This window comes from Lonchura striata, chromosome 3, assembly GCF_046129695.1.
Source record: "Lonchura striata isolate bLonStr1 chromosome 3, bLonStr1.mat, whole genome shotgun sequence".
Taxonomy (NCBI): Eukaryota; Metazoa; Chordata; class Aves; order Passeriformes; family Estrildidae; genus Lonchura; species Lonchura striata.
Genome location: NC_134605.1, coordinates 113,030,596 through 113,054,714, shown reverse-complemented (window position 1 = coordinate 113,054,714; position 24,119 = coordinate 113,030,596). Strand labels below are relative to the sequence as shown.

At 51.2% G+C, this 24,119-nt stretch overlaps 1 protein-coding gene across 2 annotated transcripts in view; it reads right to left on the bottom strand.

Annotated features, from left to right (window-relative positions):
* The window catches only part of OTOF (otoferlin), a 121,239-nt gene that overhangs the window by 56,448 nt on the left and 40,672 nt on the right, over positions 1 to 24,119 (bottom strand). Inside the window, exons 10-20 of one of the 2 annotated variants that reach the window (XM_077782491.1) lie at positions 22,968 to 23,015; positions 19,571 to 19,600; positions 11,222 to 11,295; positions 9,503 to 9,629; positions 8,573 to 8,627; positions 7,015 to 7,146; positions 5,371 to 5,433; positions 4,497 to 4,581; positions 3,345 to 3,504; positions 1,183 to 1,369; positions 572 to 758 (exon numbers count right to left, since the gene is read on the bottom strand). In XM_077782491.1, the coding sequence (XP_077638617.1) occupies positions 572 to 758; positions 1,183 to 1,369; positions 3,345 to 3,504; positions 4,497 to 4,581; positions 5,371 to 5,433; positions 7,015 to 7,146; positions 8,573 to 8,627; positions 9,503 to 9,629; positions 11,222 to 11,295; positions 19,571 to 19,600; positions 22,968 to 23,015 (1,148 nt within the window). The remainder of the gene's footprint in view (positions 1 to 571; positions 759 to 1,182; positions 1,370 to 3,344; positions 3,505 to 4,496; positions 4,582 to 5,370; positions 5,434 to 7,014; positions 7,147 to 8,572; positions 8,628 to 9,502; positions 9,630 to 11,221; positions 11,296 to 19,570; positions 19,601 to 22,967; positions 23,016 to 24,119) is intronic. The other variant, XM_077782490.1, reaches the window with a different exon arrangement.

Sequence of the window (24,119 nt, the reverse complement as noted above, 5' to 3'; positions counted from 1 at the left end):
TCCACCCGAGCCAGGGATGAACAACGATTTCCAGGATGGAATTTTCCCGATATCCACCCTGAGCCTGCCCTGGCCCAGCCTGAGCCCATTTCCCCTTGTCCTGTCCCTGTTCCCTGGGAGCAGATCCCAACCCCCCCCGGCTGTCTCCTCCTTTTAGGAAGTTGTGCAGAGCCACAAGGTCCCCCCGGAGCCTCCAGGATTTTTTTTGAGGAAATTTGCAGTGAAGGCAGTGATGGGAACTGGGCAAGTCTTCAGCAATTCCCCATTTTGAGGGTCGAGGAAGGAGAACCCCGTGTTCTCCAGCCCCACGTCTAGTTTCCCATCTTTCCCCTCAAATGCTCATCCATCCAGGGAATTTTTGGAACAGCAAATTGTTCTGGGGTGTCTTTGCTTTCACGTGTTGGCTGAAAGTCTGTGACAAATCTTGGTTTTCAGGGCATTGGTCCAGGAACCTCTCACATTCCAGGACATCAAGGTCTCTCTGGATGGACACCAAGGAATTCCAGGGGTGGGAAGGAGCCTGGAAAACTTTGGGAACTCTGCCAAAGGAATTCCCCCACCCCAACTTTACCTTTGTCCCCTTCATTGGAGATCTTCCTCAGATCGATGAAGTGGGTCCCGATGGCCACGTCGTTGACCTTGTCCGAGTCCCGGATCTGGATTTTGATCCGTTTGCACAGCGGGGGAAACATCTCCGTGAAGATGATCTGCTCGTTCCAGAGGGGCTCGTAGCTGCTCTTCTGTATGGATGTCTTTCCCTGGGAATTGAGAACAGACGGATATCAGACCAGGGTTGAGTAAGAGCCTGAGACCAGCGATACAGGACACCGCGCCCACCTCGACCTGCCAGGTGACACCGCGCCCACCTCGACCTGCCAGGTGACACCGCGCCCACCTCGACCTGCAAGGTGACACCACGCCCACCTCGACCTGCCAGGTGACACCGCGCCCATCTTGACATGCCAGGTGACACCGCGCCCACCTCGACCTGCCAGGTGACACCGCGCCCACCTCGACCTGCCAGGTGACACCGCGCCCATCTTGACATGCCAGGTGACACCGCGCCCACCTCGACCTGCCAGGTGACACCGCGCCCATCTTGACATGCAAGGATGGCCGAGCCCATCCATGCCCACCTGCTGATGTCCCCTCCTGTGGTCACCCTGGGACCTCCCCGCTCACCTTCTGCCCCGCGAAGGCCACCTGCACGTAGGGGTCCACCAGGTCCTTGTTCTCCCCGATGAGGGCCTTCTTGACGTTGGCCATGATGCTGGTGTTCATGCGCGGCAGCCCCTCGGCGCGGTAGATCTTGATGTAGAACCGGGCCCACTGCCGCTCCGGGGGGACCCCGTCCGGGAGCAGCAGGTTCCTGGAATGTCAGTGGGTGGAGCTGGGACCAGCTGGTGGGGTGGGGTGGTCAGGAACACCAAAGGTTGGGTGGGATGACCTCAAAGATCTTTCCCAACCTTTGTGGTTCCATAGAAGACCAAAGAGAAGCTGCTCCATTTTCCGAGCACTGACTCCACTTCCATGGAAATGGAATCAATGGGATTTTGGAAGAGTTGCTTTTTCCTTATCAAGGGGAGCTCAGAGGATTATTCTGGGGATGAAATTAACTCCATCCATTGGTTATTTTGGGTATGTGTCTTTCCTCAATGTCAGTGGGTGGAGCTGGGACCAGCTGCTGGGGTGGGGTGGTCAGGAACACCAAAGGTTGGGTGGGATGACCTCAAAGATCTTTCCCAACCTTTGTGGTTCCATAAAAAACCAGAGAGAAGCTGATCCATTTTCCGAGCACTGACTCCTTCCTCTCCCACCCCATTCCATGGAAATGGAATCAATGGGATTTTGGAAGAGCTGCTTTTTCCTTATCAAGGAGAGCTCGGAGGATTATTCTGGGGATGATTAACTCCATCCATTGGTTATTTTGGGTATGTGTCTTTCCTCAATGTCAGTGGGTGGAGCTGGGAACAGCTGCTGGGGTGGGGTGGTCAGGAACACCAAAGGTTGGGTGGGGTGACCTCAAAGGTCTTTCCCAACCTTTGTGGTTCCATAGAAGACCAAAGAGAAGCTGATCCATTTTCCAAGCACTGACTCCACTTCCACAGAAACTGAATAATGGGATTTTGGAAGAGCTGCTTTTTCCTTATCAAGGGGAGCTCAGAGGATTATTCTGGGGATGAAATTAAATCCATCCATTGGGGGTTTTTGGGTATGTGGCTTTCCTCAATGTCAGTGGGAGGAGCTGGGACCAGCTGCTGGGGTGGGGTGGTCAGGAACACCAAAGGTTGGGTGGGATGACCTCAAAGGTCTTTCCCAACCTTTGTGGTTCCATAAAAAAACAAAGAGAAGATGCTCTATTTTCCAAGCACTGACTCTTTGCACTTCCATGGAAATGGAATCAATGGGATTTTGGAATAACTTTTTCCTTATCAAGGGGAGCTCAGAGGATTATTCTGGAGATGAAATTAACTCCATCCATTGTTTTTTTTTTTTTTTGGGTATGTGTCTTTCCTCCTCTGCAGGAATAGATGAGCCCATGGGAATGCTGTGAGTAAAATATTTCTAGGGGAATTCTAGGAATTGCTGGAGGTGTCCATGACTGGTGGAAAGTGTCCCTGCCCATGGCAGGAGGGTTGGAACAAGGCAGTCCTGAAGACCCCTTCCAAAACAAACCATTCCAGGATTTTGGGAGTAATTAGGAGAACATCACCACTACAGCCCAAAGTTCTGGAGGTGGTTCCTCAAACCCCAGCAAGTCAGGGGAGCTCTGCTGGTGGTTTCTGACTGTTAATGGCTGGACTCAATCCCAGAGGTCTTTCCCAACCTAAACCATTCCATGATTCCATGTAGGGAGACCCTCAGAGGCAGACTTGAAATGGAGATATTAATTTATCTGGAAAAGTTTTGGGGCTGGAATCAAAAGTCTTAAAGCTCCTGATTTTTGTTCCGTGACCTCTGAGATGTTCTAGGCAGTCCAATATCCCCGTCCACACACACACAGCCTGGGGAACCTCATCCAGACTTCCCTGCTCTGCCTTGGGTTGCGAGATCCCATTATCCCATCCCATCTTCCCATCCAGGAGACATCAGGCTGGCATTGCTGTAGAGTTCAACCACCAGCAGATGGTCTGATCCTACAGGAACGACACCTCTGTGCTGGAAATCGCCTGGAATTGCACCAGGACCACACATTCCCTCCCAGAAAACCCGGATTGGTCCCTCTACTTTCACGGCTCAGGGCCTGCCGGCAGGTTTGGATCCTGTTGTCCCATCCAAGGGAAAGAGAGGTGGAAAGGATTCCCAAGGGAGCCAGGAAGAGGCGGATCCCAGCAGATCCCTACCCTTCGATGTCATCCTCCTCCGTCTCGTTGGCCTTGTGAGGTGTCTTGATGTTGTCCCCTTTGCCCACCACGGCGATGTCACACTTGAGGTAGCCCTTGAGGCCGGCCGTGAGGTCCTCGGGGTCGGACAGGATGGCCCATTTGTGGTAGAACTGGTGCTCTGCACGCCAGGGGACAAGAGAGACCTTTGTCACAGCCTGTGTGCGCGGGACCCCAACAAACCCCTGGAAAATCCATTGGGAAGGGGTGGCTGGTGTTGAAGATGGAGAAGCAACGGGATAAACTGGAAGGGGGTGGAGTCTCAAGTCCCCACCCTGGAGGGGCTTGAAGCCCTGTGGATGTGGCGCTTGGGGACGTGGGGCAGCGGTGGTGGCCTTGGCAGTGCTGGCGATGGTGGGACTCGATGGCCAGCAGCTCTAATCAACCTCTCCCTCTTTTCTAGGTTTGGATGGAACGCGGAGCAGGATCCAGCCCTGGATCTTCCCGTCCGGAATGTTCACGTCCTGCCTGAGAATGTCACCTGGGAATGTCACCTGGGGCTTCCTCCTGGGCAGGAGCAGGGATGGACAGCACAGCCAGGAGGGATCTCAGGGACACCTGGGAGAGCTGGAGAAGGGAAGGATCCAGGGAGACCTCAGATCCCCTTCCAGGGCCTCAAGGGGCTCCAGGAGAGCTGGAATTTGGGAAAGGGCTGCAGGGCCAGGAGCCAGGGAATGGCTTCCAGTGGAGAAGGGGAGCTTGGGGTGGAATCTTGGGAAGGAATTCCTGGCTGGGCTGGAATTCCCAGAGAATCCCTGGATCTCTGGCAGTGTCCAAGGCCAGGTTGGACACGGGGCTTGGGGCCACCTGCGACAGTGAAAGATGTCCCTGCCCATGGCAGGGGTGGAATTAAATAATTTTTAAAGTCCCATCACACCCAAACCCTCCTGTGATTCCAGGATTCCAGGATGGGATACAGACCCTTCTCCAGAGGTGCCAAGCGCTCTTCCCTGACCTAAAAGCGAGTCCAGGTGTTTACACCTTGGATATTTGCACTAAACTGGGAAAGAATTTTCCAAGGAATCCAGCCCCTGCTTGACTCCTTTGCCGGGAATTTTTCTCCGCTGAGCAGCTGCAGATGCCCGGGAATTTTTACAAACGACATTCACCTACCAGGCTGGGTATAAACAGTGCCAACGTCCATCTTGAAGGACCCCACCAACGTCCCGCTCCTCAGGAGATTTTTGGAGTGGATCACCTGGAAATCAAGAGAGGAAAACCACTCAGGAATTCTCCCAGGACCTGGGAGCCACCAAGCCATTCCAGAGGTCTCCAGGATGGGATGGGAAAGGAGCTGAGGAGTTTTCCTTGGTCTGGGGAGGATCCTAAGGACACCAAAAGGCCCGGTGGGGTTGGCAGCTCCTGGTTAGTGGAATTGTCAGGAAGTTTGTATTTGGAATGAACAAAAAATGCAAAGAAATGAATATTTGGAGCAAGGTCACTTTACCAATCACTACAGCAGCAAAAGCTGGGATAGTTAACTGAGGGAAGAGCCTTTGGAATGCTCAGAATTTGAGGAAAATTGGGAGAAATTGTACAGCCAGTCTGTGCAGCGTGATGGGTATGGATGATCCTAATTAACGTGCCCTAATTGGGCAGGGAATCTGGAAGTCTTCCTGGTTTTGGGTGGAGTGAAACCTCAGCTTTGCTCTCAGCATTCCCAATCTTGGATTTCCACAACAGCTCTGATGCCCCAGGAATTTCCCTGGCAGGCTCAGGAAGGACTTTCTTCTCCACAAGAACAAATAAATTCCAAGGTTTGGTTCCACCTGGCTCTGGAAAACCAGAGATCGCCCATGAAGGGACACAGGGAATGCAGGAGCTGTGTGGAGCCAGGAATGAGGGTTGGAACAGAAAAACAGACCGGGGGTCTGCAGAAGAGGATTCCTGTTGGGAATCTCACATCGAGAACCTTAAATCCATCCCCAAAAATGGCTCGTTTACTTCCAAAGCCCCCAAAAAGGACAAGGACATCGGGGTCACTTACGGAGAGCTTGATGATCTTGTCGAACATGACATCGGGGGGAACGTGGAAATCGAAGACGAAATACTGGAAGGGAAGTAGGAATCGTGAGGGGTGGGATCCATCAGGATTGAGAACCCCCCGGAGAAGCTGTGGCCCAGCAGGGGTGGATCCATGTGATCCCATGTGATCGTGGGACCACATGGATCACCGATGAGGAATGTGGGGAGCAAATGGAAGTGCAGATTTCTCAGAAAACCTGGGAATCCTTGATCACAAAATTCCAGAGGGCAAAGGCTTTGTTTCTCCTCTGTGATTTGAGAATTCACCTTATTCCGGCAGGAATTTAACCCAAAAAAAACATGGAAAAAAAAGAAATCACGGGATCAAGGGTGGAGTAACCCAGAGGTGTTGGGAACACCCCGGAGAAGCTGTGGCTGCCTGGGGGAGTTCCTGCAGCCCACGGCACAGCAGGGATGGATCCATGTGATCCCATGTGATCGTGGGACCACATGGATCACCGACAGGAGATGTGGGGAGCCAAGGGAAGCGCAGATTTCTCAGATAACCTGGGAATCCTTGATCACAAAATTCCAGAGGATAAAGGTTTCATTTCTCCTCTGTGGTTTGAGAATTCACCTTATTCCGGCAGGAATTTAACCCAAAAAAAACATGGAAAAAAAAGAAATCACCGGATTGAGGGTGGAGTAACCCAGAGGTGTTGAGAACCCTCTGGAGAAGCTGTGGCTGCCTGGGGGAGCTCCTGCAGCCCATGGCCCAGCAGGGATGGATCCATGTGATCCCATGTGATCGTGGGACCACATGGATCACCGATGAGGAATGTGGGGAGCCAAGGGAAGCGCAGATTTCTCAGAAAACCTGGGAATCCTTGATCACAAAATTCCAGAGGGCAAAGACTTTGTTTCTCCTCTGTGATTTGAGAATTCACCTTATTCCGGCAGGAATTTAACCCAAAAAAAACACGGAAAAAAAAGAAATCATGGGATCAAGGGTGGAGTAACCCAGAGGTGTTTGGAACACCCTGGAGAAGCTGTGGCTGCCCAGGGGCTGCCCATGGCCCAGCAGGGATGGATCCATGTGATCCCATGTGATCGTGGGACCACATGGATCACCGATGAGGATTGTGGGGAGCAAATGGAAGTGCAGATTTCTTGGAAAACCTGGGAATCATTGATCACAAAATTCCAGAGGGCAAAGGCTTTGTTTCTCCCCTATGGTTTGAGATTTCACCTTATTCCAGCAGGAATTTAACCCAAAAAAACCATGGAAAAAAAAGAAATCACCGGATTGAGGGTGGAGTAACCCAGAGGTGTTGAGAACCCTCTGGAGAAGCTGTGGCTGCCTGGAGGAGCTCCTGCAGCCCATGGCCCAGCAGGGATGGATCCATGTGATCCCATGTGATCGTGGGACCACATGGATCACCGATGAGGAATGTGGGGAGCAAATGGAAGCGCAGATTTCTCGGAAAACCTGGGAATCCTTGATCACAAAATTCCAGAGGATAAAGGTTTCATTTCTCCTCTGTGGTTTGAGATTTCACCTTATTCCAGCAGGAATTTAACCCAGAAAACATGGATAAAAAAGAAATCATGGGATTGAGGGCGGAGTAACCCAGAGGGGTTGGAGCAGCCCCGGGGCCGGACCCACCTCATTGTAGTAAGGACAATTGGTGGATTCCTTCATGGACGTGTATTTCTTCTCCTCCCCCACCTCCACGCACACCACGGGGTCCATGTTGAGCCCCACGAGCTGCCGGGCCTCGATGATGGTGATGCTGACCTGGGGAGAGGAATTCCCAAATTTCCACATCCCGGGAGCAGCTCCAGGCTGCCTGCACCCACCTGCCCACCTCTGACCGAGGGGAATTCCCACCACAGTGGGCTCTGTGTCCACTGTCCATTCCCTGCTGGGCACGGACACATCACCTGGAGCTCTTCTCCATATTTTTTTTTTTCCCTGGATTTTTCCCTCCGATCCACCTCACCCCGTGGATGTCCCAGAGGCTTTTCCCCACCTCCAGCTCCTTTAGGAGCGCACGGAGCTGCTGATCCAAGTTCCATCCCCACGTCCCCACTCCAGGAGAGGCTCCAGGAGATCCCAGATCCCACATGGATCTCTCGGGAAGGTTTTGGGATGGTGATGCTGGGTCCCAGCCCACATTCCTTGGATCAGCTGCTTAATCCCATTTTTTCCCACGCATCACCCCAAAACCATTGCTGTTTTACTGGCAGGAACATATGAGGGATCCGGATCCTTGGTGTCCATGGATTTGGCAGCTGGGAGAGGACCCTGATGGCATTTTCCCTGCAGAGTGCAGAGTCCACTGCACTGGGACACAGCTGAGGAGGGGCTGGCAAGGGTGGGGAATGCAGGAGATCCCAGGAATCCCGGTTGTCCCTGCCCCAGGGTGTGGGTGCTCCACCCAACATGGCAAATGGGATTTAACCCAAACTGTGGGATCAGAGTGATCCCATCGGCTTCACTTCTACTGGAAAACACAATGGGATTTAACCCAAACTGTGGGATCAGAGACCGATCCCATCGGCTTCACTTCTACTGGAAAACACAATGGGATTTAACCCAAACTGTGGGATCAGAGTGATCCCATTGGCTTCACTTCTGCTGGAAAACACAACGGGATTTAACCCAAAATGTGGGATCAGAGTGATCCCACTGGCTTCACTTCTGCTGGAAAACACAACGGGATTTAACCCAAACTGTGGGACCAGAGACCGATCCCACTGGCTTCACTTCTGCTGGAAAACACAATGGGATTTAACCCAAACTGTGGGATCAGAGAGAGTGATCCCATTGGCTTCACTTCTGCTGGAAAACACAACGGGATTTAACCAGAGACCGATCCCACTGGCTTCACTTCTGCTGGAAAACACAACGGGATCACGAAGTGGTTGGAATTGGGAGGGACCTTAAATCTCGTTCCATTCCACTCCCTGCCAGGAGCAAGGACACATTCTGCTATCCCAGGTTGCTCCAAGGAGAAATTCCACAGAGAGACAACCTCAAAAAGAGCTTAATTTGGATTCTCTGGGTTTCACATGCTGGACAACAAACCCAGTCAATGACTTAATCCTGAGTTTATGGCTCTACCGATGAAATTCCAGCTCTTGGGATGTCCTGGTTCCAAGCCCAGTGAGTTGAGACCTACCAGGAGCTCGGTCCCCAAGCCCAGGTCGGTGTCACCTACCTGGTAATCCATGGGCCTCCCGGCACTCGGCTCCATCCTGATGTCAGGCTTGGACCTTGGGGGAGGCAGAAGAAACCCTTGGTCAAACCACGGGTGGAATTAATGGAATCATGGAATGGTTTGGGTAGGAAGCACCTCAAAGATCATCCAGAGCCTGACTGCTGGCCCGATTTTTAAAAGTGTTCACTTTGCTTTTATAGCTCTTTTGAAAGTTTTAAAGTTCTCATAAAACTTCTTTAGCCTTCTTATAACGTTCATATATTTGAGAGCCAGGGTTCCCACACCATTTCATGTAAAAATAGAATAGTTTCATGTATAAATCGAATACTTTAGAATATTTCTCTGTGGGTGGAGAGAAATGATTGATTGATCTTTGGACCAGTGTGGTTGGAGAGGTGGTAATTCCATCCTCCAACCCACAGTCACCTTTGGGATTGTAGAAACACCAGATGTTTAAATAAAACTGGGTCTTTTTCTCTTTTGAACTTACCAAGCTTCTGCGTACTCCTTTGGTGTCCAGTAAGGACACCTGACACCTCCCGCCATCCCAGCTTGCTCCAAACCCCATCCAACCTGGCCTGGGACACTTCCAGAGATGGAGCAGCCACAGTTTCTCTGGGAATTCCATCCCAGTCCCTCCTAGGGAACAATTCCACCCCAATCTCCCACCCATCCCTGCCCTCTGGCAGTGGGAAGCCATTCCCTGTGTCCTGACCCTCCATCCCTTGTCCCGTGTCCCAAGAGCAGGGTCAACCCTCAACGCTCCTTCAACCAACTTCGGTGATCGCTGCTGCAGGTCAGATATTCCAAACTAAACATCCCACTGGCTCCGTGGGACAAAGATTTCCAACATTCCCTGCGTCACAATCCCGCATTTTCGGGATGTCTGTCCTCGCCTCCCGCTGGCACAATCCCAGCCCTGGATCTCACCTTTTGTTGGAGACATTGGTGGTGACAGCGGTGACAGAGGCCAGGGAGATGGTGTCTGGCTCCAGGCCTGCTCCATATCTCATGGCCTTTCTGTCCAGGTCTTCTGTTTCCAGAACAGCCGGATCATCTGCGGGAAGGGGACAAAGGAATGGCTCCGGGTTTAATTTCCATCCGTGAATAATTAAAGGCTGGGAGAAGGGAAACCAATCCGTCCCCTCGGCTGGGAGCACAAAAACAATGGGAAGCAGGTCGGGTCTCGGACAACCTGCTCGGAAAAGGGGTTATCAAGGAGATGACATGGAATTCAATCCGGGCAGAATTCCTGCAGAGGGTTTTGGGGAGGAAAAATAAGGAATAATGACAACACCCCGGATTCAGGAGGTAAAGGGGAATTTGAAGAAGAACTGGAGATCTGAGGAGCAGAAGACATTTTGGAAAGACAACCAAGTCCCTGGTTTTGAAGAGAAAGGGGTTAAAAAATGGGAGAAATGGGTCATTCCCAAGAGGAAAAACTGCTGCAATCCCACCGGCACCTCCCCATGCCTGGGCTTCTCTTGGAAGAAGTTGCTGGAATGTTCCTTTCCTGAGGGAAAGGGGGTCCTTGACTCAGCCAGGAGGTTAAGACTGAGCCAGAGTCACACGAGCTGGGAATTGCTGCCTCCAGCTCTGGGATCCTTGGCATGGGGTGGTCATGGAGCTGCTGGAGTCGCTCCAGAGGAGACCACGGAGCTGCGCTGGAGGCAGGCTGGGAGGGCTGGGAATATCCAGCTGGAGAGGAGAAGGATCCAGGGAGAGCTCAGAGCCCCTGGCAGGGCCTGGAGGGGCTCCAGGAGAGCTGCAGAGGGACTGGGGACAAGGGTGGAGGGACAGGAGCCAGGGAATGGCTCCCAGTGGGAAAGGGGAGCTTGGACTGGGATCTTGGGAAGGAATTCCCGGCTGGGAGGGTGGGGAGAGGCTGGGCTGGAATTCCCAGAGAAGCTGTGGCTGCTCCTGGATCCCTGGAAGTGTCCAAGGCCAGGTTGGTCCTGATCTAACCCAGAGAAGAGTCGGGATGGGAGGGGAGCAGCCATGGAATGTTGGGAATGCCGGCTTGGCCAGCAGGCAGCGGGTGCAGGACATCCACCCATCCCTTTATCCGGTGGCCAAGGGTCGGAATCTCCATCCCAGCCCAGGGAAGGTGTGGGACAGCCGGAGGTTCCTGGGAAAGGTGGGATCAGGAGCCTCCCGGCCATGCAGCAGTGCCCACACCACACAGTGACCATTCCACCACCCTGGATAAATCCAGCCCGTGGAGACGCTTCCATGGGACCAGCTGCTCTGCTCCTTCGCATCCTGGATGTTTTCCCGTGGTCCTGCTGGAAGCTTTAACCACGAGGAGAACACCCAGGTTGTGGGAAGAGCGCCCAGGTTTCCATGCCAGCATCCCAGGCAAAATTCCCTTTTCCTACCCTCCAACCTGGCTGGAAAACAGGGAGAGTTTTCCCAGAGCCGCGACCCAAACCGAGGCTTTTCCCCCCGCCTGCGAACGCACATTCCCGCTTTTCTTTGCCGTGGAAAACCGATCCTCGGCTCAGATGGAAACAGCAACGAGTTTCCAGTCGCTGCCTCTCCGGAGGTGTCCAGTTCCAGCCCCACCTCGGAGCAGAGCCCAGGGAGCGGGCAGCCCTTCCTCTCCCACCGCTGCAATTCCAGGAATCCACCATCATTCCACGACCGTACCTTGTTTCCGATGCTCGTCCTTGGACGGACGGGTCTTTCCAAGCTTCATGGCTGAAAAAACTCCTTTTCCAGCTCTGGATGGAGAGAGGGACAATTAAAATTCCCATTAATTGCTGGGGTTTTATTTTTTGGTGTTTTCTAGGACATGGGAACGGGGGGAGGATTTTGTTTTTTCCAAAAGAGAGAGGAAATGTCAGCTGAAAAACAGAGCAGGAAATGTTCCTGAGAGTCACAATAGAGAGTGGGATTCACAGCCCTGGAATCTTGGATCCCGTTTTTTATTTGGGAATGTCTCAGCTCGGGATAACTCTGCCTCTCCATGAGCAGAGTCCCTGCTGGGGGTCCCGGTCGTGTTCCCACTCCTCATCTCTCCTGACCAGTTAATGGAATTTCTGCCCAAGACATTGGAAAATGAAATGACTAAAAATGAAACACCCAAAAATTCAATTGCCCCAAAATTCAAATACTTCAAAATTTAGGTACCCCAGAATTCAAACACCCCAAATATCCAAATACCCCAAAATCCAAATACCCCAAAAATTCAGACACACAAAAATTCAAGTACACCAAAATTCAAATACCCCAAAAAATCAGACACACAAAAATTCAAGTACACCAAAATTCAAATACCCCCAAAAATTCAGACACACAAAAATTCAAGTACACCAAAATTCAAATACCCCAAAAAATCAGACACACAAAAATTCAAGTACACCAAAATTCAAATACCCCAAAAAATCAGACACACAAAAATTCAAGTACACCAAAATTCAAATACCCCCAAAAAATCAGACACACAAAAATTCAAGTACACCAAAATCCAAATACCCCAAAAAATCAGACACACAAAAATTCAAGTACACCAAAATTCAAATACCCCCAAAAAATCAGACACATAAAAATTCAAGTACATCAAAATTCAAATACCCCAAAAAATCAGACACACAAAAATTCAAGTACACCAAAATTCAAATACCCCAAAAAATCAGACACACAAAAATTCAAGTACACCAAAATTCAAATACCCCAAAAATTCAGACACACAAAAATTCAAGTTCACCAAAATTCAAATACCCCAAAAAATCAGACACACAAAAATTCAAGTACACCAAAATTCAAATACCCCAAAAAATCAGACACACAAAAATTCAAGTACACCAAAATTCAAATACCCCCAAAAAATCAGACACACAAAAATTCAAGTACACCAAAATTCAAATACCCCAAAAAATCAGACACACAAAAATTCAAGTACACCAAAATTCAAGTACCCCAAAATTCAGACCCCTCCAAAAATACCGACATCCCAAAATTCAGACACCTCAAAAATTCAGACACCCCAAAAATTCAGACACCTCAAAAATTCAGACACCCCAAAATTCAGACACCCCTTAAAAATCAAATATCCCAAAATTCAGACACACTGAAATTCAGATACCGCAAAAAAAAAAAAAAAAATAGATACCCCAAAATTCAGGCACTCTAAAATTCAAACTCCAAAAATTCAAATCCATACACCCAAAAAATTCAGGCACCCAAAAAAATCAGACACCTCAAAATTCAGATACCCCCCAAAAATCAGATATCTCAAAATTCAGACACACTGAAATTCAGAAACCGCAAAGAAATAGATACCCCAAAATTCAGGCACCAAGAAATTCAGATATCCCAAAAATTCAGATGCCCCAAAAATTCAGGCGCCCCAAAAAAAATCAAATATCCCAAAATTCAGACACACTGAAATTCAGAAACCACAAAAATATAGATACCCCAAAATTCAGGTACCTTAAAATTCAGACACTCCAAAAATTCAAATCCACACACCCAAAAAATTCAGGCACCAAAAAATTCAGACATCCCAAAAATTCAGACACCCTAAAAATTCATACACCCAAAAAAATCAGATATCTCAAAATTCAGACACATTGAAATTCAGAAACTGCAAAAAAAAGATGCCCCAAAAAGCAGGCACCCTAAAACTTAAACACTCCAAAAATTCAAATCCATACACCCCAAAAATTCAGGCACCAAGAAATTCAGACACCCTAAAAATCCATACACCCCAAAAATTCAGACACCGCAAAAAAATCAAATATCCCAAAATTCAGACACGCCAAAATTCAGAAACCGCAAAAAAAAAATAGATGCCCCAAAATTCAGGCACCCTAAAATTCATACACCCCAAAAATTCAGGTGCCCCCCAAAAAAATCAAATATCCCAAAATTCAGAAACACTGAAATTCAGAAATCGCAAAAAATAGAAACCCCAAAATTCTGGCACCCTAAAAATTAAATGCTCCAAAAATTCAAATCCATACACCAAAAAAATTCAGGAGCCCCAAAAATTCAAATATCCAAAAAATTCTGACACCTCAAAAATTTAGATACTCCAAAAATTCTGACACCCCAAAATTCAGAAACCCTGAAATTAAAATACCCCAAAATTCAAAATTAAAATAACCCAAAATTCAAAATTAAAATACCCCAAAATTCAAAATTAAAATAACCCCAAAATTCAAAATTAAAATACCCCAAAATTCAAAATTAAAATACCCCAAAATTCAAACACTCCAAAAATTCAAGTACCTCAAGTACCTCACCTCCAGTGAGGACCTCACCATCAACCAGGACCTCATCTCACCTCCAGGCTGGACCTTTCATCACCTCCTGCTTGGACCTCACCTCCACCATGAACACCATTTTCAGCTGGGACCTCTCCTCTGGCCTGGACCTCATCTCCAGCCAGGACCTCATCTCCAAGATGAACCTCACCACCAGTCTGGGTCTCACTTCCAAACTGGGATCTCACCTCCAGGCTGGACCTTTTATCACCTCCAGCCCTCATCTCACCTCCAGCCAGGACCTCACCTCACCTCCGTCCTGGACCTCATCATCAACCAGGACCTCATGTCCAGCCTGAATCCAACTTCCAGTCAGGACCTCATCTCCAGCCAGGACCTCACCTCCAAGCAGGACCTCACCTCACCTCCATCCTGGACCTCACCTCCAGCCAGGACCTCACCTCACCTCCAAGCAGGACCTCATCTCCAGCCAGGACCTCGCCTCCAAGCAGGACCTCATCTCCAAGCAGGACCTCATCTCCAAGCAGGACCTCATCTCCAAGCAGGACCTCATCTCCAAGCAGGACCTCATCTGCAGCCAGGACCTCACCTCACCTCCAAGCAGGACCTCATCTCCAAGCAGGACCTCATCTCACCTCCATCCTGGACCTCACCATCAACCAGGACCTCACGTCCAGCCTGGATCCAACTTCCAGCCAGGACCTCACCTCCAAGCAGGACCTCACCTCCAAGCAGGACCTCATCTCCAGCCAGGACCTCATCTGCAGCCAGGACCTCATCTCACCTCCATCCTGGACCTCACCATCAACAGGACCTCACGTCCAGCCTGGATCCAACTTCCAGCCAGGACCTCACCTCCAGCTCACCTGGACCTCACCTGGCTGCCAGGCCAGGTGATCCAGGGATCCAGAAGATCCAGAGCTCCTGGATTCTGCAGGATTGGGACGTGATGCCCACAAGGAAACCACAGGGAGCCTGTGGGAATTCCCAGTCCCACCTCAGGCTGGGACAAAGGGTCAAGTTTTACCCTTGGGAATTTTTCCCCCAAGGACAAAGAAACCCTGGAGTTGGAAATGACCCCCAGGAGTCTCCAGGCCACAGAGAGAGGTGGAGCAAGCAGGAAGAAAACTGAGGAGAACGGGAAAATAAAAGATCTGAGGGGCAGGAATCCCACCGGGATAAGATCAGGAACTCTTTAAAGCCGGGACTAAAGCAGCGCTCTGGGAGCTGTGATTTATTCCCAGGATGCTCCACTTTTCCCATGGATCAGAGGAGAAAAGTCGAGGATGAGGATTCCGTGTCTGTAATCCCACCAGGGCATGGGACCTTTGGAGCTGTTTTCACGCTAATTTATTTAACGAGGAAATGTTGGAATCGCGGCTCAGGCTCTGGAATTCTGCTCCCAGAGCATTCTCTGCCCTTCCAGCCACGCCTCCTGGTTGGTTGGATTACATTCCTTTCTTTTCCATGGAACTCTCAGAAATGGAAATCAAAAACCCAAAACCCCTCCAGTCCCAGAGCTGCCGTTTGCTGGTGGATGCTCAGAGATAAAAAATCCCAGTGCCAGGAATTTCTGAGGTTCCTTGGGAAGGAAAAGCAAAGTGAGGAGCAGCTGGTGATGGGAAAATCCCATCAGGGTCCTCTCCCGGCTGCCAAATCCATGGACACCAAGGATCCGGATCCCCCAGATGTTCCTGCCAGTAAAACAACGATGGTTTTGGGGTGATGCGTGGGAAAAAATGGGATTAAGCAGCTGATCCAAGGAATGTGGGCTGGGACCCAGCATCACCATCCCAAAACCTTCCCGAGAGATCCGTGTGGGATCTGGGATCTCCTGGAGCCTCTCCTGGAGTGGGGACGTGGGGATGGAACTTGGATCAGCGGCTCCGTGCGCTCCTAAAGGAGCTGGAGATGGGGAAAAGCCTCTGGGACATCCACGGGGTGAGGTGGATCGGAGGGAAAAATCCAGGGAAAAAAAATATGGAAAAGAGCTCCAGGTGATGTGTCCGTGCCCAGCAGGGAATGGGAAGGGGAATGAGCAGGGAATAACGGAGTTTGGAGGGTGCTGGGAGAAGGGGAAAAAGGAAAGAAAAAGGGGGAAAAGAGGAAGAAAAGGGAAAAAAAAACAGGGGGGGAAAGAGGGGAAAGGAAAAATAGAGAAAAATTGGGAAAAGCAACAAAAAGGGGAAAAAAAAGAAATAAAGAAATGAGGGTGAAAGGCAAAAAAGGTAAAGAGGTAAAATGAGAAAAAGGAAAAAGAAGGAAAATGAATAAGTGGAGGGGGAAATGGGGAAGAAAATGAACAGGGGGGAAATGGTGGGGAGACTGTGAAGGAAAAACAGGGAGGGAAAAATGGAGGGGAAAAAACGGGGGGAAATGGGGTGGGGGAATGAGGGAGGGGAAATAGAAAAGAAAAAGGGGAAAAACACAGAAAAATTTAGGGGAAAAAATTGTAGGAGGAATAAGCAGAGGGGAAAAATGAACAAAAAGGGGAAAAAATGAAAAAAAAGAGGGAAAAGATACTGAGGGAAAATAAAATGGGAGGAAGGGGGGAACCCTGCGGGAAGAACAGGGGGAAAGTAGAAAAATAAAAGAAAGGAAAAATACCCAGAAAAATTTGGGAAAGAAATCCCAGGAGGAATCAGCAGAGGGGAAAAAATGGGATCAAAATAGAGGAAAGAAAAAATGTGGGGGAAGAAATTGTTGGGATTAAGGGGAAAAAAATAAAAGCCAAGGATAAAGCAGGAAAAAAACTCCAAACAAGCAGGGGAAAGCACTGGGAAAAATAAGGGGAGGAAAACGAGGAAAAAAAAAGGAAAAATGGAGGGGAAAAGGAATAAGAGGAAAAAAGAGACAAAGAAATAAATTCTGAAGCAGCGGATTTTGGTGGATTCTGGTGGATTCTGGCAGGTGCTGGGAAGAAGGGAGGAAGCGGGATGAGGATGAGGACGGAGCCATCCCAAAAGTTCTGGAGCAGCTTCCCGGTGGCTCATCCCGATCCCCGACCCCTTCCCGATCCCCGCGCGTCCCTTTCCCGAGCTGGGTGAGCCCTGCCCAATCCCAAACACCTCCCCCTTCCCACCCCGGCTTCTACCTTCACCCGGCCCTGCAGGAGAAGGTTCTGGAAGAGCCGAGCCGGGAATGGTGGAGCTTCTAGGGTGGGACATCCATCCCAGCGCCGGAGGGGACGGGGCAGGGATGGGGCATCCCTCCAAGTCTCCTCCGTGGGCACAGCGGGGTTTTTGTGGGATCTTCTCGACGCTCCCGACGGTGCCGGTGGGACGCCGGGGCTGGTGGAGAGCTGACACCGTCTCCGCATGAATATTCCATGAGGATCCGCGCGCCTGAGGAACCTGAGCTGCCACCATGGTGCCGAGAGCCCTCCTGGGCCACCACCCGCCCTCCTGGGCCACCACCCGACCTTCTCCCACTTTCCTGAAGAAACAAGGCGCCGGAGAAGCCGCTGCTGCTCCATCACATCCCACCTGGGCTCCGGCAAGATTGGGGTGGAGGATGGAAACGTCCCGATGCTGATCCCAAGTCGGGAAGAACTTCCAGCAAAGTTTAAATCCGTGTTAGACACCGGAGACTCCGCTCAGCCTCTGGAAGTTCTCTTCCCATGGATTTTTTGGGGGTTTAATATGGGATTGAGCATGGATCGTCTCCAGTTCCACAAAGCTACCTGCTGCTCCTCTTGGCTCTGTCCTTTAGGATTGCACCCGTGGGGATCTCCAGAATCCACACGGATTCTGGAGCCGCAGCAGGGAGCTGGGAGCAGCCTCCCTGCTGGCCAGCTTCCAGCTGAAGATCCCGTCACTGGTGAATTATCCATGGATAAACGGACATTTTAATCACTGCCCTTTCCTGGGACTTTGGAGCAGGGAACAAAATTCCCATGGCTCATTTCCTTGCAGGAATTCCACCTGTCAGGAATTCTTCCAGGGGGCAGATCCCACTGCCGGGTCCATCCTACAGCCTTGGACTTCACCTCCAAGATGAACCTCACCACCAGTCTGGACCTCGCTTCCAAACTGGGACCTCACCTCAAAACTGGACCTCACTTCCAACCGGGGATCTTCCATTGGAAGATCCCAACCCTCAATCCCTTTGTTCCTTCTCCCAGAGGAAGGAGCAGAGCTGGGAGATCTCTCCCCCATTTTTCCCGATTCCACCTTCTCCTTGAGGACATTTTCCTCCTTCTCCACCTCATCTCCACCTCCTGCGTCATCCCGTTATTTGGGAGGATCCATCCATGGGATGTGCCGTGAATTGATCCCTAAACCACAAAATAGGGAATAGGAGCCAGGAGAGACCTCCCGGATGGGGAAGTCCCCAGGGCTGATTCCAGGATCATTCCCTGGAGCCGAGTTTAAATTTGATCCCAGCTGCTCGGGCAGAGCTGGAGGATCTGGTTTTTGGGGGAACAGCCTGATCCATGAAAATTACTGGGAATAAAAGGAAGGCAGGAGCTGAAGAAACCTGGCCGCCGAATGTGGGCACAGGAGCTGTCCCATCATGGAATTCCCGAGTGGGAAAGGACCCACCGGGATCACGGATCCAATTCCTGCCCAGGACATGCCAGCAATCCCACCCTGTCCCTGTCCCAGCGCTCCTGGATCTCTGGCGGCCTTGGGAATGTCATCATTCCCTGAGGAGCTGTTCCAGTGCCCAGCCAGCTCTGGGGGAAGAACCTTTTCCTGATGTCCAAAGAAAAGCTGGATCAAAGTCCTGTTTGCACCCGGACTTCTCCTGCCCTGTCCACGTCCAGCCTGGGAAAGTTCCTCCATCTGATCCCTACGGATCCCTCAGGACCTCTTAGTTCCCTTCAGATGCTGCCAGGCTCCAAAGATTTTGCCTGATAAATATTCCTTGGGGTTTTTTTTGGATAAATATTCCCTGCAGGCGCCAAAGTCTGAGGACACACATGAAGAGAGACAAGTTTTCCCAGAGTGGACAGGCCTTTGGAGGAAGGGAGAGTGCAGCTATCGGATCAGCTGGAAAAGTGGGAATGAGGAGGAGGATGGAGAGCAAAGCAATTGGATCAGCTGGAAAAGTGGGAATGAGGATGAGGAGGATGGAGAGAAAACCAACCGGATCAGTTGGAAAAGTGGGAATGAGGAGGAGGATGGAGAGCAAAGCAATTGGATCAGCTGGGAAAAGTGGGAATGAGGATGAGGAGGATGGAGAGCAAAGCAACGGGATCAGCTGGAAAAGTGGGAATGAGGATGAGGAGGATGGAGAGAAAACCAACCGGATCAGTTGGAAAAGTGGGAATGAGGAGGAGGATGGAGAGCAAAGCAATTGGATCAGCTGGAAAAGAGGGAATGAGGATGAGGAGGATGGAGAGCAAAGCAACTGGATCAGCTGGGAAAATGGGAATGAAGAGGAGGATGGAGAGCAAACCAACTGGATCAGTTGGAAAAGTGGGAATGAAGAGGAGGAGGAGGAGGAGGAGGAGGAGGAAGATGGAGAACAAACCAGCTGGATCAGCTGGAAAAGTGGGAATGAAGAGGAGGAGGAGGAGCAGAGAGAGCAAACCGACTGGATCAGCTGGGAAAAGTGGGAATGAGGAGGAGGAGGAGGAGGATGGAGAGAAAACCAGCTGGATCAGCTGGGAAAAGTGGGAATGAAGAGGAGCAGGGAGAGCAAAGCAACTGGATCAGGTGGAAAAGTGGGAATGAAGAGGAGGATGGAGAGCAAACCACCTGGATCAGCTGGAAAAAGTGGGAATGAGGAGGAGGAGGAGGAGTGGGGAGATCAAACCTACTTGTGCTCCTTGGTCTTCTCCTTGCCTTTGCTGGAGCCGGTGGTGGAATATCAAGGGAATAAAAGGCAAACAAACTTCAGTGCACTGGGGAATCCGGGAATCATGGAATGCTTTGGGTGGGAAGGGAGCTTTAAGATCCTTAACCCCACCTCTGCCACGGGCAGGGACACCTTCCACTATCCCAAGGTGCTCCAAACCTCAGTGTCCAACCAGGCTTCGGACATTCCCAGTGATCCAGGGGCAGCCACAGCTGCTCTGGGAATTCCATCGACCCCTCCCTGCCCTCACGGGGAAAAATTCCTCCCCAATATTCCACCCAAACTTCCTCTCTCTCAGCTTAAAATGTAGGTGGGACACATCCCTGCACGGCTTAGGATACCCCAGCTCCCAGCACCGGAGCAGCTCCTGCTTCCCGGTTTTCCTTCCCGAGTCCTTCTTCCCAGTTTTCCTTCCTGGTCCTGTTCTCTGTTTTCCACTCAGATCCTGCTTCTCTATGTTTTCCTCCCTATTTTCCTCGCTGTTTTCCGCCCCGATCCTGCTTCTCTCTTTTCCTCCCAGTTTTCCTCCCGAGTCCTGCTTCCTTGTTTTCCTCCCTATTTTCCTCCCTAGTCCTTATTTCCTATTTATTTTCCTCCCTGATTCCCTTCCCAGTCCTTCTTCCTTATTTTTCTCTCTGTTTTCCTCCCTGGCCCCCTTTCCCCGTTCTCCCTATTTTTCTCTCCGCTCCTTCTTCCCTATTTATTTCCCCCCCTGATTTCCTCCCCAATCGTTCTTCCCTATTTTTCTCTCTGTTTTCCTTCCCCCTTTCCCTGTTCTCCTCCCTATTTTTCTCCCGGATCCTTCTTCCCTATTTGTTTTCCTCCCTACTTTTCTCCCTGGTTCTGTTCTCCGATTTCCTCTCGGATCCTGCTTCTCTCACTTTTCCTCCCTGTTTTCCTTTCTGTTTTCCCCCCAGGTCCTGCTTCCTTGTTTTATTCCCTATTTTTCTCCCCATTCCTTCTTCCCTATTCATTTTCCTCCCTGATTTTCTCCCTGCTCCTTCTTCCCTATTTTTCTCCCCGTTTTCCTCCCTGTTTTCCTTCCCGACCCCCCCTTTCCTGTTTAACTCCCTATTTTTCTCCCCGGTCATTCTTCCCTATTTATTTTCCTCCCCGCTCCTTCTTCCCAATTTTTCTCCCAGTTTTTCTCCCCGTTTTCCTCCCCGCTCCCGCTTCTCTCCCCGTTTCCCTCCCCTCCCTCTCTCTCCCCCTTTAATTGCCCTCATTGTCCTGCAGCAATTAAGGACGAGAAAGCAATTAAGCAGCCCGGGAAGTAATTAAGGAGGATGGAGTTAATTACACCGGCTCCTCCGCTGGGATGGGGACATGGGACAGATTCCAGAACCTGAAATTCCAGCTCGTTGCGCCCGAGCTGCTGGAAAACCATCCAGAAAAAAAAATTAAATAGTGAAGCGTTGCTGGATTTTGGGTTTTGGGAGAATTCCAAAGGAGCTCCAAAATTCCCAAGGATCTCCAGCATAAAATGGGACACGGGAGGGAAACTGGGAAGAGCAGAACGGGCAGGGATCAGCCTGATCTGATCCAAGAATTCCTGTTTTTTCCCTGTCCTGACTCCTGCTGTGGGAGCAGAACGGGAAAAAGAATTCCCTGCCAGCTGAGCTCCTCCTGGGAGCACCAAACCCCAGCGTGGCGTTGGAAAAGCTGCCAGGAGAGGAATGAAATCATTCCAGGCCTCCTCCTGGAGCTCAGGGATCTGCCCCAGGTCCTGCTGGACACACTGGAGATGGGCAGGATCCCTGTGGGATCGCATCCCGCTGATCTCAGCGGGTGGGATCCTTCCCTCCTTCCCTTCCCCATCCAAACTGCCCTGGGGGGGCAGAGGGGCGGGAATGTTCCCTGGAATCTGGGTGGGATCCATCCCTGGGGGGGCAGAGGGGCGGGAATGTTCCCTGGAATCTGGGTGGGATCCATCCCAGCGTGGGGAATATCCCATCCCTGGGATCCATCCCTGGGTGGGCAGAGGGTCTGGAATGTTCCCTGGAATCTGGATGGGATCCATCCCTGGGTGGGCAGAGGGGCAGGAATGTTCCCTGGAATCTGGATGGGATCCATCCCGGGGTGGGCAGAGGGTCTGGAATGTTCCCTGGAATCTGGATGGGATCCAACCTGTGGTGGGGAATATCCCATCCCTGGGATCCATCCCTGGGTGGGCAGAGGGTCTGGAATGTTCCCTGGAGTCAGGGTAGGATCCATCCCTGGGTGGGCAGAGGGGCTGGAATGTTCCCTGGAATCTGGATGGGATCCATCCCAGGGTGGGCAGAGGGTTGGGAATGTTCCCTGGAGTCAGGGTGGGATCCATCCCTGGGTGGGCAGATGTTCTGGAATGTCCCATCCCTGAGTGGGCAGAAGTTCTGGGATATCCCATCCCTGAGGATCCATCCCTGGGTGGGCAGAGGAGCTGGAATGTTCCCTGGAATCAGGGTGGGATCCATCCTGGGATGGGCAGAGTGTTGGGAATGTCCCATCCCTGGGTGGGCAGAGGTTCTGGGATATCCCATCCTGGGATCCATCCCTGGGTGGGCAGAGGTTCTGGGATATCCCATCCTGGGATCCATCCTGGGATGGGCAGAGTGTTGGGAATGTCCCATCCCTGGGTGGGCAGAGGTTCTGGGATATCCCATCCCTGAGGATCCATCCCTGGGTGGGCAGAGGGACTGGAATGTTCCCTGGAGTTCTTGGATCCATCCCTGGGTGGGCAGAGGGTCAGGAATATCCCATCCCTGAGGGTCCATCCCTGGGTGGGCAGATGGCCTGGAATATTCCATCCCTGAGGATCTATCCCTGGGTGGGAAGAGGGTCAGGAATGTCCCATCCCTGGGATCCATCCTTGGGAGAGGGGCCAGGGAAGTGCAGATCCCGTGTCCCTTCCTCTTCCTGGAGGGAAAACATGCCCTGGGTGAGGGATGCAGGAATGCTGCGCATTCCAAGCGTGTCCCTCTTTTTCCTTCCTCCTTCTCCGAGTGTTTCCTGCATCTCTTTCCCCCCCGATTCCTGCCCCCACTGCATTCCTGGGACTCGGATCAAGGCATCCGGGAGGGTGACAGCGCTTCCTGAGGGATCCAGGATCCTGGTGGAGCAGCCAATCCCAAATTCCTCCTTCTCCCTTCCTTTCCTTTTCCCTGGGCCCTTCCAGTCCAAGTCTGCTGCCAAAGGTGACCGCGGACAGTGCCAGCCTGGGCACAGGTGGGGAATTCCCATTTTTATCCCTCAAACACCTCGGTTTGGAGCACTTTCCTCGGAAAAATGGACTCACGGTCCTGCCCTGCTGCTGCTCCCAGGGGCTGGAGCGCAGAGCCGGAGGGTGCCCCGGGAATCAGGGATCAGGGAATTCGGGATACCTGAACGGCAACACCAGGTGTTTTTTCTCTTTCCCTTTGGTCGTGGATCTGCAATCCGAAGGAGCGATTCCATGAGTTGGGATCCAGGGATGGATTCTGATCCACCTTCTCCCCCCAAACTCATCCACATGCACGGGGCAATCCAACAAAGCCAATCCAGAGGGTTCCAGAGGGAGAGCTCCCTGTGCCCAGGATTCCCAAGGATCCTCGGGAATGGGAACAGAGGTAGGACAGCGCTGGTGGGGCTGGGATGAGGGAGGGATGGATGGATGGATGGATGGATGGATGGATGGATGGATGGATGGATGGATGGAATCCATGGATGGATGGATGATGGAGGATGGATGGATGGATGGATGGATGGATGGATGGATGGATGGATGATGGATGGATGGATGGATGAGGGATGGATGGATGATGGATGGATGGATGGATGGATGGATAGATGGATGGATGGATGATGGATGGATGGATGGATGAGGGATGGATGGATGGATGAAAGGATGGATGATGGATGGATGGATGGATGATGGATGGATGGATGATGGATGGATGGATGATGGATGGATGATGGATGGATGGATGATGGATGGATGGATGATGGATGATGGATGATGGATGGATGGATGGATGGATGGATGGATGGATGGATGGATGATGGATGGATGAGGGATGGATGGATGATGGATGGATGGATGATGGATGGATGGATGATGGATGGATGGATGGATGATGGATGGATGATGGATGGATGGATGATGGATGGATGGATGGATGGATGGATGGATGGATGGATGGATGGATGATGGAAGATGGATGGATGATGGATGATGGATGGATGATGGATGGATGGATGATGAATGGATGAGGGATGGATGGATGGATGGATGGATGGATGGATGGATGGATGATGGATGGATGGATGGATGATGGATGATGGATGGATGGATGGATGGATGGATGGATGGATGGATGGATGAGGGATGGATGGATGGATGGATGGATGGATGGATGGAAGGAATCCATGGATGGATGGATGGATGGATGAGGGATGGATGGATGGATGGACGGATGGATGGATGGATGGATGGATGGATGGATGAGGGATGGGATGGGATGGGATGGGATGGGATGGGATGGGATGGGATGGGA